The sequence below is a fragment of the Tachyglossus aculeatus genome, chromosome 18 (assembly GCF_015852505.1).
Source record: "Tachyglossus aculeatus isolate mTacAcu1 chromosome 18, mTacAcu1.pri, whole genome shotgun sequence".
Lineage (NCBI taxonomy): Eukaryota > Metazoa > Chordata > Mammalia > Monotremata > Tachyglossidae > Tachyglossus > Tachyglossus aculeatus.
This window is the reverse complement of record NC_052083.1, coordinates 36061764-36077447: the sequence shown is the minus strand read 5'-3', so window position 1 is coordinate 36077447 and position 15684 is coordinate 36061764. Positions and strand designations below refer to the sequence as shown.

The 15684-nt window shown below is 47.2% G+C and overlaps 1 protein-coding gene across 1 annotated transcript in view; it reads right to left on the bottom strand.

The window, feature by feature from the left end:
* The window catches only part of KDM4A (lysine demethylase 4A), a 39632-nt gene that overhangs the window by 7434 nt on the left and 16514 nt on the right, over positions 1 to 15684 (bottom strand). The window contains exons 9-18 of the mRNA XM_038760222.1: positions 13451 to 13692; positions 12142 to 12344; positions 11141 to 11520; positions 7873 to 7993; positions 7304 to 7485; positions 5376 to 5580; positions 4352 to 4428; positions 2781 to 2836; positions 1242 to 1350; positions 128 to 316 (exon numbers count right to left, since the gene is read on the bottom strand). Coding sequence (XP_038616150.1) covers positions 128 to 316; positions 1242 to 1350; positions 2781 to 2836; positions 4352 to 4428; positions 5376 to 5580; positions 7304 to 7485; positions 7873 to 7993; positions 11141 to 11520; positions 12142 to 12344; positions 13451 to 13692 — 1764 coding nt within the window. The remainder of the gene's footprint in view (positions 1 to 127; positions 317 to 1241; positions 1351 to 2780; positions 2837 to 4351; positions 4429 to 5375; positions 5581 to 7303; positions 7486 to 7872; positions 7994 to 11140; positions 11521 to 12141; positions 12345 to 13450; positions 13693 to 15684) is intronic.

Genomic DNA, 15684 nt, shown 5'->3' with positions numbered 1-15684 from the left:
AATAATATTTTCAGTTTCCTTCCCACTTCAGCGCTCTCTTTCAAAGGGGGTGCTAAAAAATGGTATTGACAGAGTGACTGATTTCAGGCTGGTTACTGCCTGGACTCCATCCTATTCCCACACTCACCTCAGTGTAAGAGGGGACCTTGTGCCGAAAGCAGGTAATGAAGACCACAAAAGGCCAGTCATCCGGCTGCATCATCACTCCAGCAGCTTGGGCGCAGCTGACGTGAAAGGACGTTGGGCAGCGGCCGTGAGAGCACTGGACACAGCAGCCAGCAATTCTCTTCCTCCGCTTCTTACAGAAGATGCATTTCTGAAAGCAGAGAAATAATCAATCAATCAATCCATCGTATTTATTGAGCGCTTACTATGTGCAGAGCACTGTACTAAGCGCTTGGGAAGTACAAATTGGCAACACATAGAGACAGTCCCTACCCAACAGTGGGCTCACAGTCTAAAAGGGGGAGACAGAGAACAGAACCAAACATACCAACAAAATAAAATAAATAGGATAGAAATGTACAAGTAAAATAAATAAATAAATAAATAAATAAATAAATAAATAAATAAATAAATAAATAGAGTAATGAATATGTACAACCATATATACATATATACAGGTGCTGTGGGGAAGGGAAGGAGGTAAGACGGTAAAATAATGATGGCACTTATTAAGCAACTGCCATGTGCCAAACACTATGCTAAACAGTGAAGTAGATAAACGACAATCCAGTCAGACCGTTCCTGTGCCATGTGGTGTTCATAGTCTCAGAGGGAGGGAGAATGAGCATCTTGACCCCATTTTACAGATGAGGAAGTGGAGGCACAAAAAAGTTAAATAACTTGCCCAAGGTCACACAGCAGGTAAGTGGCAGGGTCTGGACAACCAGATCAATGCTCTTGCCACTCGGCACACTCCGCTCCCCAAGGCTCTCCTAAATGAGTCAGCCTCCCCTCTCCATCAACTGCACCCCTTTTAAGCCCCCACTTCTCCGAAGAGCATTAAACTCCTGCTGCAGAGGTTTGCTACCTCTAAGAGATCCCACTGGGATTCATCTTGAGTGGCCTGGGGGTCTCATAATCCCCTTGATAGTACGGGAGGAGAGAGAGGTTGAAAGGACAGGAGAAGCTAACAGAGCACAAGCACAGAACTGAGTATGTCCTTCAGACTGTCCATTCCTTATCCCGGCTGCACTGCTGGGATTTCAGCAAGCCCAGCGGTCCCGGTTCTTCCTTACCAGTTTGAAACGAAGTAAAGGAATCTTGCTCACGTCCACAGGGCTGCGCTCTGTAATATTCACAAACTTGGCTTCCAAGACCGCCACAGCACACATCACATGGACCCACCTATCAGAGACCAAAGGGGTGAGGGGGAAAAAAAATTAAAAAATCACACCCAGGCTCTTGAAATGGCTCTTGCCAAAAGGGCAGCCTCCTGATGCCATTGCTGGTTGCCCGGCATGTTGTACCCACTGAAGCCTTATCCTTCTCTAAGCAAGGCACACACAAGGCCTCACATGTGGCAAGCACGGGGGAAGAGGCTTTTCGGCACCGCCAAAGAACCCCCCATACCCTTCAAACTCAACTGTTACTTCACCCTGGCAAATCACATCTCACCCTATCTCTTTCACCAGCTGTCGGTTCTCTGGGTCCCAGGGCTAAAACATATTACAAGACACATTACTATCCCAAGTCATCCCGTCTGGCCGCTCAAAGGCGCAGATACATTCCTGATGGAATTTCTTATATTTGTACTATGTGGTGACAGTACAAGAGGGAGGAAGCACAGATGAGGAAATGGAGGCCCATGAGCTTTTAAGGCGACGGGCCCAAGGTTACACAGTAGAGCAGTGAGACAGCCAGGATTAGAACCCGGGTCTCTTCACTCCCTGTTCCAAGCATTCCTCACTACACCATTCTGCTTCCCAGTAATCATGGGCAATTCTTCACTAGAGGGGACCCTGTTGGGCAAAAAGGACTCCACCCCAACTTGGCGGTGGTGAATTTAGCTCCGGTGAACATTCGAGGCCTTGCCAGGCTCTAAGCCATCCCCGATCAGTGATCCCCCGCAAAGTCACCTTCCAGCTCCGGGTCTACTGCAAGGCCTGACGTTAGCCAATATTTGAGCTGGAGGGTGAGGTGTCACTGGCCCCACAATTCCACACTATGTTGACTCAAGATATGCCTCCCTGACTCCTGCAAACATCCTCTTCCACACGACTCAGCACCAGGATCTTTGGCTGATTCTGGCTCCTTTGCTTCCCCTTTGTGAAATAAAATGACAAACACACTGGGGGAGAAAAAATAATCTAGAAAAGGCAGGCACCAGAATTTACCCCCTCCTTGCCAATGTGACCCTCCAGCTGCTGATGTGGCAGGAAGGGACACGTGATTGTAATGCTTGAGCTAGCGGCTGGCTTTGAAGGAGAGCCCAGTGGAGCAGAACCAACAGTCCAACCGACAGGAAAGAAAAGCTCTCTATAGCCAAGTACAGAATCATGAGAGGTCCCGGCCTCAGGCGGCCTCCACCAGGGTTACCCCTGCTTAATTTCCACAAGGGATGACGGTGGCCCCAAGTTCCAGCACCCTTCAGGGGCTTTTGTGGGTGCACAGGCCGGCCCCTACTCGAAACTGAAGGAGAGTTTGGTGACAATCAATCAAGGGTAGAAATCTTAGGGATATCACCAAAACACGCAAATCTGCTCTTCCACTCCAATCAGCTGATAGAATGTGAAGACTTTTTCTCCACTCCCAAAATAAACTGCCAAAAGCCTCACCTGTCATCATTTGCTCTCTGCAGGGCTCCTCCTCTCAAAGAGCACAAACAGCAGTCCTGTCAAAGAAGAGGAAGTGAGACGTGCTGTTATCTTTAAGTCATTAGCAACTAGTGCATTCACCTCCCTACTACCTTTGGGTATCTCTGGTCCACAGGGAAAAATTATCTCTGATCATTAGAGAAGGTCTAATCACCTTGTAGAGCTCAACCTACAAACATCAAACACACTGCTCCTTGGGTGCAAAAGGTGGAAAATAATAATATAATAATAATAATAATAATAATGGCATTTGTTAAGCGCTTACTGTGTGCAAAGCACTGTTCTAAGTGCTGGGGGGAAACAAGGTGATCAGGTTGTACCACGGGGGGCTCACAGTCTTAATCCCCATTTTAATTTAATTTAATGATGGCATTTATTAAGCACTTACTATGTGCAAAGCACTGTTCTAAGCACTGGGGAGGCTACAAGGTGATAAGGTTGTCCCACGGGGGGCTCACAATCTTAATCCCCATTTTACAGATGAGGTAACTGAGGCCCAGAAGTTGTGTAAGTGACTTGCCCAAAGTCACACAGCTGACAAATGGTGGAGCCGGGATTAGAACCCATGACCTCTGGCTCCCAAGCCCATGCTTTTTCGATTGAGCCATGCATTAGGCCAAATAATTAACTGAGTTCAGTAGGGGTATCTTATTCTCAAGTACTTAGTACAGTGCTCTGCACACGGTAAGCACTTAATAAACATCACTGATTGATATGGTCACAGGTGATGGGCACTACCAGAGGTTCAGCAGGCCACTGGGCATAGGGCCCACACTTGCTGCACAACAGAAGCAGCAAGACACCCACACTTAGCCTGTAGCAGGCCAGGGTGGATAATCTAGTCATCTCCGGAACTGCTCACGGAGAAGGTTCACGCAAACAAGCATCAAAACAAAGATCTCTCAAGGTAAATGTTCATGTGAACATTTTCATGTGAACAGAGAAGCAGCGTGGTTCAGTGGAAAGAGCCCGGGCTTTGGAGTCAGAGGTCATGGGTTCAAATCCCGGCTCTGCCACTTGTCAGCTGTGTGACTGTGGGCAAGTCACTTAACTTCTCTGGGCCTCAGTTACCTCATCTGCAAAATGGGGATTAAGACTGTGAGCCCCCTGAGGGACAACCTGATCGCCTTGTAACTTCCCCAGCGCTTAGAACAGTGCTTTGCACATAGTAAGTGCTTAATAAATGCCATTATTATTATTATTATGTGAGGAATCAGTAGTGTTTACACCAACTGCAGAGGAATTTCCTTTGAGAAGAGAGTCTCACATGTTAATTCCTGCAAACTATCAATGAAAGAAAGGAGGAATTTCATGAGCAAATTCTCTTTGCTGGACTGGGAATTAAGTAGAGGAAAGTCTCCCTTCCTTGAGGGGAGAGTTTGGAGATTCCGGGGTATTTGTGAATTAGAAAAAAAAAAAACAAAACCCTGGACACTGAGGCGTAGGGGTTTCAAAGTGACGGCTGTAAAACTATGCCTCACCTCACCTGGACACAGATCCAAGAACTGGTGGGGGACAGGAATAGTTCTTACCTCCTCCAAAGCATTGGCTGCACACCTGGAACACATCCAGTCTTCAGTAGCCCTTTCCGGGGAAACCCCATAACAACCTACCAAAGGGACAGACATTCGGGAAAAACAGCAATGGTCTCAGTGTAGGGGTCACAGATAGGGGAAGGGGAGTGGGTGCTCGCTCTTAGAATGGCCCGCCTTCCTCAGAAGGATCTTAAGGGTTTTTCCCTCCCCTCAGACCTCAGCTCACAAGGACTTTGTTCTGGATGACCCGGTAACTCGGGTCCGATATTGCTTTTGCTTGGCCTGAAGGAGAACTCAAAAACAAAGTCACAGCCAATGTGTACTGAAGCTTAGTGCTTTGGCAGGCACGCTGGATGGTAGTTGAGGAAGCACTATCCAACAGTAGTCAATAAGTATTAGATAAGCGGGCAATCAATCAATCATATTTATTGAGCGCTTACTGTGTGCAGAGCACTGTACTAAGTGCTTGGGAAGTACAAGTTGGCAACATATAGAGACAGTCCCTACCCAACAGTGGGCTCACAGTCTAGAAGCCCAAAAGAGGTTCTTGTCGCCTAACAGATCGTCAGCTCCACATGGACAAGGACTGTATTTTATTTCTGTTATAAGACCTCAAGTGCCTAGTACTGTGCGCTGCACACAATGGGCATTCAGATGCTGCTGCCGCAACTTAAAAGCACTGCTACCTTCCCAGAGCCCAAGAGGCAAAGAAACCCTGATTCCAGCTAGTTGTGTTTGGTCTTTTCTGAAGGAGGGAGTTGGGAAAACACCTAGCAATGCTGCTTCTAAGGGAATCCAGTGTGTCAACTTTGGTTGATTTACAGAGCCCTCTTGCCCTCACTGCCAAAAAGCAAAGGACACATCTCTTTTGAGGGATGTCCATGGACACACACATATATATATATATATATGTATATATATATATATATATGTGTATGTGTTTATGTGTATGTGTGTCCGTTCCCCACCCCCAACCCAACCAGGGAATATACAGGTGGACGTGGGATCCTGCTTCACTTACTGGCATGGACACAGACACTGCATTTCTTGCAGGTGATCAGGACACTGGTGCCGTCTTCCTCCAAGTAGGAGGTGGAGAGATTAAGGTCGGTGTTGCAGCCAGTTGTGGTGAAGCACATCTCGGGAATCAGAGGCTTGGTGCGGAGTTTTCCTGGGGCGGCTCCTGGGGCACTCCCACAGTTTTGGCTCTGGCCGCCACACTCGCTCTGAGAGGTGAGGAAGCAGAAAGAAGCATGCACATTTTACAGGCTGTAGCGACTAATCAGACTGAACAGCATTGTGCCAGGCTTCCCACCTGTTCTAGCTGAACAGTGCACTCTATGGCTCCCTGGTGCAAGGCCATTATCCCTGAGCTGCTAATTGAAGTTACTTCTAATGACTCCAATTCAATTTCTCACTGCGGCACGCACTCAAACACAGGCCTCTGGGGGCCAATTCCAGAGAGGAGAGAGGCAAGAGACATCTGGGATTTCAATTCTTCACCAGTGTGGTAAAAAAAAGCACTGATCTGCCAAGGCAATGGCCTCCCGTCCCAACCCTGGTTTCTGTAGCTGCAGGCAAGCTAACTGCAATGAGAGGGGTTGCACCCCAAGTAAGTAAAGAGTCAGGGAGTCAGAACTCCATTACTCCAAAGTCCAGAAGAGTGAGGAAAGAGTGAGAGCTTGGCCGGCTTTGAAGACACTTAAAAAGAGAGGCCCAAAAGGCTGACAGCCTTCATGCCCTCTTTACTCCGGCCACACAACTGGTGGACTCTCCAATCCGACTAAGTGGGGCCAGCTGCATTCCTTACCTATACTGTAACCACAGAGGGCTTCTCTGGATGGTATCGAAGACAAACAAGGAAAAGAATATTACACATTTTCTACCCCATAATTTCGGGTACGAGAGCACGAACTGTGTCCCTTGGATAAATTCAGCTGCAATTATAACACTACAGAACAATCACGCAAACAATCAGAAGGGGTTAATTAGCTAAACCCCACAATCATGAGGTGGGTGTATGGACAGATTGAGAGGGCCACCCAGTCTTTAAAAAGCCAAGTAATAACACTGAGTGCAGCTGCAAGGCCTGGGTAACGGAATCAGACTGTAGGCTCCTTGAGGGCAGGGACTGTGTCTAGCAAGTGTAATCTCCCAAGGGCTTTGTACAGTGCTCTGCGCATAGTAAATGCTCAATAAATTCGTCTACTTGACCCATCAATTGACTGTCCTCTCTGGTGTGGCGGGGGGAGTTGCAGCAGGGCTGGTTTCTGGTGGCCCAGAGCAGGCACGAGCACTGACTTTTACAGGCTCAGATCCTCGTTTACGCTGCCGGGATTTGTGGTCTCGGTTGGTGGACCCAGACTTGCCAAGCAGGCTTATGTGACTGAATTATCATAGATCCCACTTGACCCCAGCTTGCCAGCTGAAGGAACAGAACAGAATGAGAGCCTTGTATGCGACAAGGACTGTATGCAACCAATCTGATTTTCCTGTATTTCTGCCAGAGCGTGGCATAGAGTAAGCACTTAATAAGTACTCTACATTCTAACAGAACCAAGAGTGCCATCCATCCCTGGCATGAACTCAGTCCACCCCAGCCTCCATGTGTCCAAACCAGCCCGTGGGGAGGGCTCTACAGCAGGTGGGGTGGCTATGGGCCTGGGAGATTGCTGAGCAGCACAAATTCATTCCCGATGTTCAGAGCAGGATATGAAATTTGGGCACCAGTAGAGCTCTATCTATATACAAAGAGACAGGGAACAGGCAGCACTACTCTTCTCCAAAAAGCCCTTATCTGGGAGCACTTTCCAAGGACTACAGTCCTCAGCGCTTAGAACAGTGCTCTGCACATAGTAAGCGCTTAACAAATGTTATCATTATATATATATGTATTTTTTTTTTTTATTATCGCCACCCTCTTCCCAAAGGGCGTTCCCACAGGCTTACCAGCTGGTAGGTCTGAAAGAGCATGCAGACTGAACAGTGAGGGGGCTGCTTGGCCATAGCCTGGTTATACTCCTTTTCGGCTTCAAAATTCAAAGGTCGGTTCTGCCACAGCTGACTGAGGGGTTTGGCCCAGGTCTCGGTCTCTTCAGCTTCTTCTTCAGGGGTCAGCTGCTCGGCCATCTCTGTGGGAAGGAGAAATTACGTTATACCGAGGCTACTTGATGGCCACGGTTGCAGGGATGCTTGAGAGACCGAAATGAACGGTTCCGTGTGTCGCCCCAGGATCTTATTTTACCGTGGCTGTTGTCGCGAACCCAAATTTCCCTCCCCACCACACAACAGTAAATAGCTGTCACAATTCGAGTCAGAAACAGGATGAAATTGGAAGGTTATGTTGCCGATCTGTACTTCCCAAGCACTTAGTACAGTGCTCTGGACATTGCAAGCGCTCAGTAAATACGGTTGAATGAATGAAAGGGTCACAGGCAAGAACGTGCCTCCTTCCCCTCCCAATGCCGGTGGTAAGGAGGAGAATATGTTTTGGCCATTCTTCAGGGTCCAAGAATTACCGTCATCGCTGACACACTCTTGGACAACCAGAGGGTGATGACGAGGGAGCTTGCTCAAGGGTTGGCGTCGGCCCTTTGATTTCTTGCTTTCCTCTAGAGATCGCATGTATTCCTCTGCAACCTAGTCAAACCATAAAAAACAAGTCCGTGTTATTTGCGCTCAGAGGCTGTGGTATTTGTCAGGCTTCAGTGCGTGTACAAGGCATTAAAAGGAAAAGCCAAAACAACTGGAACAGGAAATGACAGAAAACTCAACAGTGCTGTTACATTCTCCAGTCTGAACTGAGAATTAGTACTCTGGGCTATTACATCTCAATTTCCAAGGGCTGTTATGCTGCTAAGAGATCTGGGCGTCTAGAGACCACCTAACCATTTAGTAATAAATTATGTCAATTCAGTGCTTGCTGCCAAGGCAGAAGAGTTCTGGACATGCACTGCAAACAGCAAAAATGTCAGCCCAGTGGGGACCATCCTTGTGTGTGCATGAGGTGGGCAGGATAAGAGACCCTCCATTTCTACCCATACGTAAAATTTCAGTCAGCGGTTGTGTGGTCTCCCAAGACCAAGATCAACCATAAGCACAAACAACACAGAATTCCGGTAGTCTTTTCTCCTCTGTTGCAGCCAAGCTGAAGTTTCTTTAATATTTTGCAGAAGAGCCCAGTGAGCTCAGCACTGTGTTTTAACAGGGCAAAAGCAATTAGAATGAAAATGTCCATGAAACAGATTCGACTCGATCAACACTTTTGCAACTTAGTTCTGCACACACATTAGAATGGTTAGCGGGATGTAACAAAGCCGCTGAAACACAACGTGCTGAAATGGGGCCTGGTAAGGGTGACTGGGGAAGGGGTAAACTTCCTGACGCTCTCTAGCAAGACTTAGTTAAAGCCACTAACAAGGAGAAAAATAAAAGAATCTTGGTCACACACACACGCAGAGAGAGTGTCCAGATCAGGAAAGAGCTTGCTCCCCAAACATCGTTTTCAGCTGCAGGATCTTGCAGGGCAGAAAACAAAATTGGGAGTCATTTTCCCAGCTGCAACTTCTGTTTACCACACTGCCCTGGGAATAACAGAAGCAGGAACATAAACTTAACTGCAGCAGCACCACGATTTTTCAACAAGCATCTGCTCGTGAGTATACCCGAGGAAGGGGGGAGGCAAGGGGGGGGGCCTAGAATTGTCCTCATCCATAAGAGGCCCTAAAACAAGCCAAGTGGAGAATGAGAGAAAGAAACGCACCCTCTGTACTAACTCTGCTTGAGGCTGACTGCCTGATCTGTCAAGAGTCAGTCAAGGAGATACTGCTTTAAATAATGGGTCTGCAAGAATGTTTCCTTCTGGATACAACTCTGCAGGTGAAGCCCTCCATTTCCCCAAAATGACTTTTCCCTGCTGCCCTCTTGGTGGGGAAGGGAAGGAGGTCCTAATTTCCCCTCCCAGCCCTCTTTTTAAAATCAATTCCTGAGAATTGATGACATTTCAGTTCCTTAGAAGGAACCATAACCAAACCCTAACAATTTGAATTTCACATGATTTGCCAGTTGCCTTCCAAGCAAGCAGTTGGAGGAAAATGACCCTCTCATAACAGGAACCACAGCAAAAATTCAATTCCAGGAATACTAAGACTGAAACCCTTTCTTTTTTTTTCTGGCACATTTCACAAGTTCCCTCATTTATCCTTGAAACATCTGGTGACTGCTTTCCAGGATAGCCAAGGGCAGTCTTACACATTGAACACCAAATGAAAAAGCTGCTGTATGGTTTGGGGGAAGGGGGAAGGAGGGGGTGTGTGACAAACATCCTCTTCTCGTGATTCCATCAGTTCTGAGGTAAAAGCTGTCCCACTCCTTCCCTGTCTCCCACTGAGACTGGCCATGGGGCGGGGAGGAGTTTGGGTTAGGGTCTAGGAAGAGAGCTCAAACCAAATGTCGTATGGGAGATGCAGAAAATTCAGAGAGGAGATAGAGATTATGCAGAGGAAAGATATATATAAATACACAGCTATGGTACTCAGAGAGGAGATGGAGATTATGCAGAGGAAAGACATTTATAAATACACAGCTATAGGAGCAACATGCAGGGAAGGGCTAGAGGAAGGGGAAATTAAGGAACAGACAGAAGGCACCAAAAGCCAAATGCAGGTACCAAACAGTACTTTTCCCCACTTTAAAGACAAGTCCAAAACCGAAAAGGAGGGTATAGCCCTGCTGCTTCTCAATGTAGGTTGCATCCAATAAACAGTGGGGGGGGGGGGGGGGGGGGGGTTGTGGCTTTTTTGGCCTCGTGGTATTAGTTAAGCACTTACTATGGGCCAGGTAGTGTTCTAAGCACTTGTTCAGACACAAGTTTGAACAATCTATGTTCCACATGGAGCTCACGGCCTTAATCCCCATTTTACAGATGAGTTAACTGAGGCACAGAGAAGTTAGGTAACTTGCCCAAAGTCACACAGCAGGCAAGTGGCAGAGCTGATAGAAGAACCCAGGTCCTTCTGACTCCCAGGCGCCGTGCCCTAACCATTAGGCCTTGCTGCTTCTCAGTGGTTGCCAACTGCTGCCCATGAGTGAGGAGTTACCGTCCCCGCTGTGCTTTACTCTTCCCCTCCAGCTGATGCTATCTTGAAGGGAAGAAGGCTGGTTTGCTTAATGGCACAGTACAATGACTGGCCCAAAGTCAGCCAGTCCTATCCCCAGTCCCAAAATGAGAGTTTTCGAGAGTGGAGGGGTACCTTCCCCATCTAGCTGAAACCACACCCAGATGGCTCCCAAGGCCTTATGGACTGAGCAAAGTAGTTCTCAGACTCAGAAAGTTTGGATCAATAAGAAACAATGAAACAAAGCACAGAGAATAAGGTCCGGGTGGACACTGGGAATAAGGGAGCAGCTCAAATTTAAGGTGCAGTGAGGACCTCCTCCTTCAGTGAGGAGGAGGAGGAGGAAAGAGATCAGAATGCCTCTCCTGCCATCATGTCTGCCCCCCTTCCTTCTCCCCAACCAGATTTGGAATTTTCCCCTTTACACCATTAAGAATGTATCAGGTGATTCTATCCCTGCCAAGCTGGGAGGCCAGAAGACCTGCTTAAGAACCACCCACACTCCTAAAAAATGTCCTTGATTTCCAAGTTGCTGCCGAAGTCACAGAACAGGAGACCTCGCTCACCAGCCTCCTGCTGGAAAACCCTGCCAAGGCGTTTCAGGGCCAAAGCAAGGTCCTTTCGTCCCGGGTCCATCAGCCCTTTCCATCCCAGAGCCTGGGATTCGTACCTCGGCAAGCTCCTGTTCGCTCATGTTGGCAGTAGAACTAGCTTTCTTCCCAGAGGCCTGCTCGCTGTCCGTGGCTGTTCCGTCTCCTTTGGCGTAGCTGTGGACGGTGAGGACCCCAGGTGGGCTCTGGGTCCGCTTGGGGAGTAACTCAGCGGTCTCGGAGTCTGAGAAACCTGAATCTGCCCCATGTTTGCAGCGAAAGCTGGAAGTGCCACTCTCCTTTGAGGGAGGCAGGGCCAGCCCCCTACCAGCGGCAGCAAGGTTCACAGAGTTGGACACGGAAAGATCCAAGGCAGCTGCCTCTTGCTCCTCTTCCTCCTCCTCCTCCAGTTTGACATTTTTGAGCTCTTCAAATTTCACCTCTGTGGAGTCAGAATAATCTAAAAACAACACACACAACTGTCTTAATCACGGACAGCGGACCAATCCTGCCTCTCTGAAAATCCTGTGAGTAGAAAAACAAGGGCCATATATTGGCAAGAAAGAGGAGCCAGAATCTGCTCCCAGAGGACACTGAAAATTAGGTCAGCAGAGACTGATAGTTTCTTCAAGCCTACTGTATGGGCGGATCTGTGGCAGAACAGTGTGGTTATATGAAGAAAGGAGGTCCTTTGGCAGAGTGATAGGGAGAAATAAAACAAGATCAAACAAGGCATTTCCAAAAGTTGGTAGTTTCTCCAGGAGTAAAGGGGTAGTGCCTGGGAAGGACAAAGAACATCAGAAGTTCTAAAAAACATGGAGGTTATAATGTGCTCTGACACATCAGCACATCAGTGACAGAAGATAAATATAGCTCTGGCCATTCAATGCTGGGAGAGAAGACTGGGATGGTGTAGTCATTGCAACATCTAAAACGCCAGATTTGAGCTCAGAAACTCAAATCTGAGTTGGGACATGGGAGATTCTGCCTTTGGAATCAGACGAAAACCAAGACAAAACTTAATGAGCTGCTGTGCCTGGAGTTAGATGACAGTTTGGGGGTTTCTGGATTAACAACTCACCTGGTAAAATGGGGTCATCTTCACCTTGCTGTACAGGCTTACTGGTGGGTTTCACAGCATGAATGCTGGTAGTCTGTCTCTCTTCCACATCAAATTGCCCAGGATTTAGCTCCTCCTTTGGAAAGGCCTCACTTTCACTCACCTCCTGAGGCACTTCCAGACAGACACGGTGCCTCTTTGTTCCTATTCTGTGCTTGGCGAGGCTGAAAAAGGCACGAAACCACTTCTCAGAAAGATCACTAGTGATCTGCAGCCCATTAACACTCTGGCTTCCCTTACCACTTCCCTGTTCTTTGACTTCTGTCCACATGAGCCACTCAGAAACATTGGCCAAGCATAATGATGGCAGCTAACACTAAACACCCCAACCAAATCCTTATCCCCATTACTGAAAAGCTCCTTGGGTTGTTCTACTCTCCCAAATGCACAATACAATGCTTTGCACTCAGTAGGCACTTAAACACCTCTGATGAATCGATCATCTACTAATTGCTCCTTCTTTTGTAAAAAAAAAAAAAAAAAATGGATTTTTTCTTGGAAGCTGGGCCTTGAACTATTTGGTATACCCAATTATCCCAGCAGTGAGGGTGTAATTCACTAAACGATGCCTGCAATTCCAAGTTCTATGTCCACTGGGCAAGAGATGGTCCAACAGTGTTTTAGGGGGATGTAAGTTTGTATGTGGTCAATGACATAGGGGCAGTTCACACATGTGCTTAGGTTCTTCTCCAGGTTGATTTCACCTTCCTTTTCCACTGCGTTTTCTTGATCTGAAACTACTGACTGCAACAATAATAATAATAATAATAATGTTGGTATTTGTTAAGCACTTACTATGTGCAAAGCACTGTTCTAAGAGCTGGGGTAGATACAAGGTAATCAGGTTGTCCCACGTGGGACTCACAGTCTTCATCTCCATTTTACAGATGAGGGAACTGAGGCCCAGGGAAGTTAAGTGACTTGCCCAAAGTCACCCAGCTGACAAGTGGCGGAGCCTGGATTTGAACCCACGACCTCTGACTCCAAAGCCCGGGCTTGTTCCACTAAGCCACGCTGCTTCCCCTTAAACCTTAGTACTACCTTAGTAGTCTCCGACCTGCCACTTTTCATTCATTCAGCCACATTTATTGAGCACTTACTGTGTGCAGAACACTGTACTAAGCGCTTGGGAAGTACAAGTTGGCAACATACGTACAAGTGCCAACAAGTTGACACTTCAGATGTTACCACCCGAGACTCCCAGAATCAATCGCCTCGAGCCCAGCCTAACAGCTTAGAAGGAGCTGCTCTTCCCGGTTTCCGGGTTTACCTTCTCTTTTGGTCCACCTCATCCTTGCCCCCTTCTCTTTCCATTTCGTCCCCACAGTCCTTCCCGTTCTTGGTCTTCTGCTGGAACTCCCCCCTGTGGAACTCGGCAGCCTCAGGGGTCGGCAGCGTGTGGTCGATGACGGTCACGTCCTTTCCTGCTTTCCACAGCTTATACCGCTCTGGCTGGAACTTCCTCACAAAGACATCCATGGAGATCTTCACCATGTCCTTCCTGCATGAGCACTGCACCCACCACACAACAGCCTTGTTGGGGAGAGCTGTTCAACCAAATTGCCCCACCCCTGCTCCTCCCACCCACACCCCACTCTCTTCTAAAGGGCAAAGAAGAGAGGGGTCAGATTTCCAGGGGGAAGGTTGATCTTAAAACTGGAGAAGCCTTTTCCTGGATCAAGGAAGAAATTTTGCTATTTGAAGAGGATGGTGAAGAGAGGAGAAAAGAGCCTCCCCACTTTCATCCCCTCCCAACCCCAGTCAAACAAGATCCCTGGACGTCTTGCTTCCTGCCCCAAGTGTTGGGCTTAGCTTCCCAAACAGTCAAGACTACCCACTTGAAAGCAAATTCCCCAAAAAAGCTGTTCTTGCAGATACATTCCCAATATCTACCAGCCCACCCTTCCCTCTGTCATTTCTAACCTGTAAGATGGCTTTTTTTTTTTTTTTTGGCACTTCTTAGACTGTGAGCCCAAAACAGGACAGGGACTGTTTCTGATCTGACCAACCTGGATCTATCTCTGTGTTTAACAGATTTTGAAGTAGGCACTTAATACCGCAATTACGATGAACAACTAGCTTTTCATTAATTACAATAAAAAGTCATCACCTAAGACATGGTCACTAGCAGTACAAATTAAAAAGGAAAAGAAAAAAAAGTAAAGGAATAAATGGATCACTTCCTTGTGAATCTGGCCCTTGGGGAGAGGCCCTGCTCCTTATTAGCTCCAAGTAACAAACCTCCCCACTATGGCTGATCAACTTCTTTATTAAAGAGACTAACCTGGTTACGAACCACAATGCCTTCCAAGAGGTTTCTTTAATCCCAAATTACCTCGGAATACTGACCTAAGCATCAAGTCTCTCGATCCTCGTTTTTAAAAGTCGTAAAGGAAACCGCTCTCTTTTCCGAATGTCAGCGATGAGGATAATAATAATAATGGTATTTGTCAAGTGCTTACTGTGGGCCAAGCACTGTTCTAAACACTGGGGTAGATACACGATAATCAGGTTGGACAGGCCCTGACCCACACGGGGCTCACAGTCTTAATCCTCATTTTACAGATGAGGCACCTGAGGCACAGAAAAGTGACTTGCCCAAGGTCACAGAGCAGATGAGCGGTGGAGCCAGGATTAGAACCCACATCCTCTCACTCCCAAGTCTATGCTCTTGCCACTAGGTCATGCTCTGGTTAAAGGAACTGTGCCTGGGCCACTGCCTAAGGAACATAGTCCAGTTCTGACAAATGAACCGAGTCCATTATATTCACTTGGCTTCTGGGAGCTCCCATCACTGCTGCCCAACTTCAAATCTGGAACTAAAGTACCACATTTACAACCCAGATAAGACTGGGATAAGGCAACACACTCAAGAGAAGGTTCCCAAGTGCTTAGCACAGTGCTCTGCACACAGTAAGCGCTCAATAAATATGACTGAATGAGAAGGGTGCTGAAAGCAGACCTGACTGAGGATGATAAATAAATATGCTCTATAAATACGAATGAATGAATGAGGATGAGGTCTGCTCCTGAGTCAGAGTCCTAGAAGGTCTGTGACCCCTTTGAGGGACTGTCACCAACAATTACTGTGCTTTAGAGTGGGCACTTCCCTACAGACATCTTTCACAGTTAAAGGAACTGAAGTCTTAGAGTAATATCTCACTGATAGCTCCCCTAAATGGGTTCTCTGCAATTGAATTTCCAGCAGATTCTTTTCAAGGACTCTCCACCTCAAAAATTCAGCGGTGGCTTTATGAAAGAAGGGAGGGGAGAAAAAAAAAAAAACCCAAAAAATTGCTTCCCCATCCAAATTTAAGACTTTGGTTTAGGAGTTAGAACACCTTCTCTTTCATTCTTTATGAACAATAACTCTGGACCTCGGATTCTAACCTGGCCAGAGGCTGGAACTACAGAGCTGCATATCACTGGATTTCAAAATGGCAAATGAGTGGTTAATCCATAAAGCCTTTTAAACAAAAGAAGCCTAGAGTTGAAGAAAAGGAA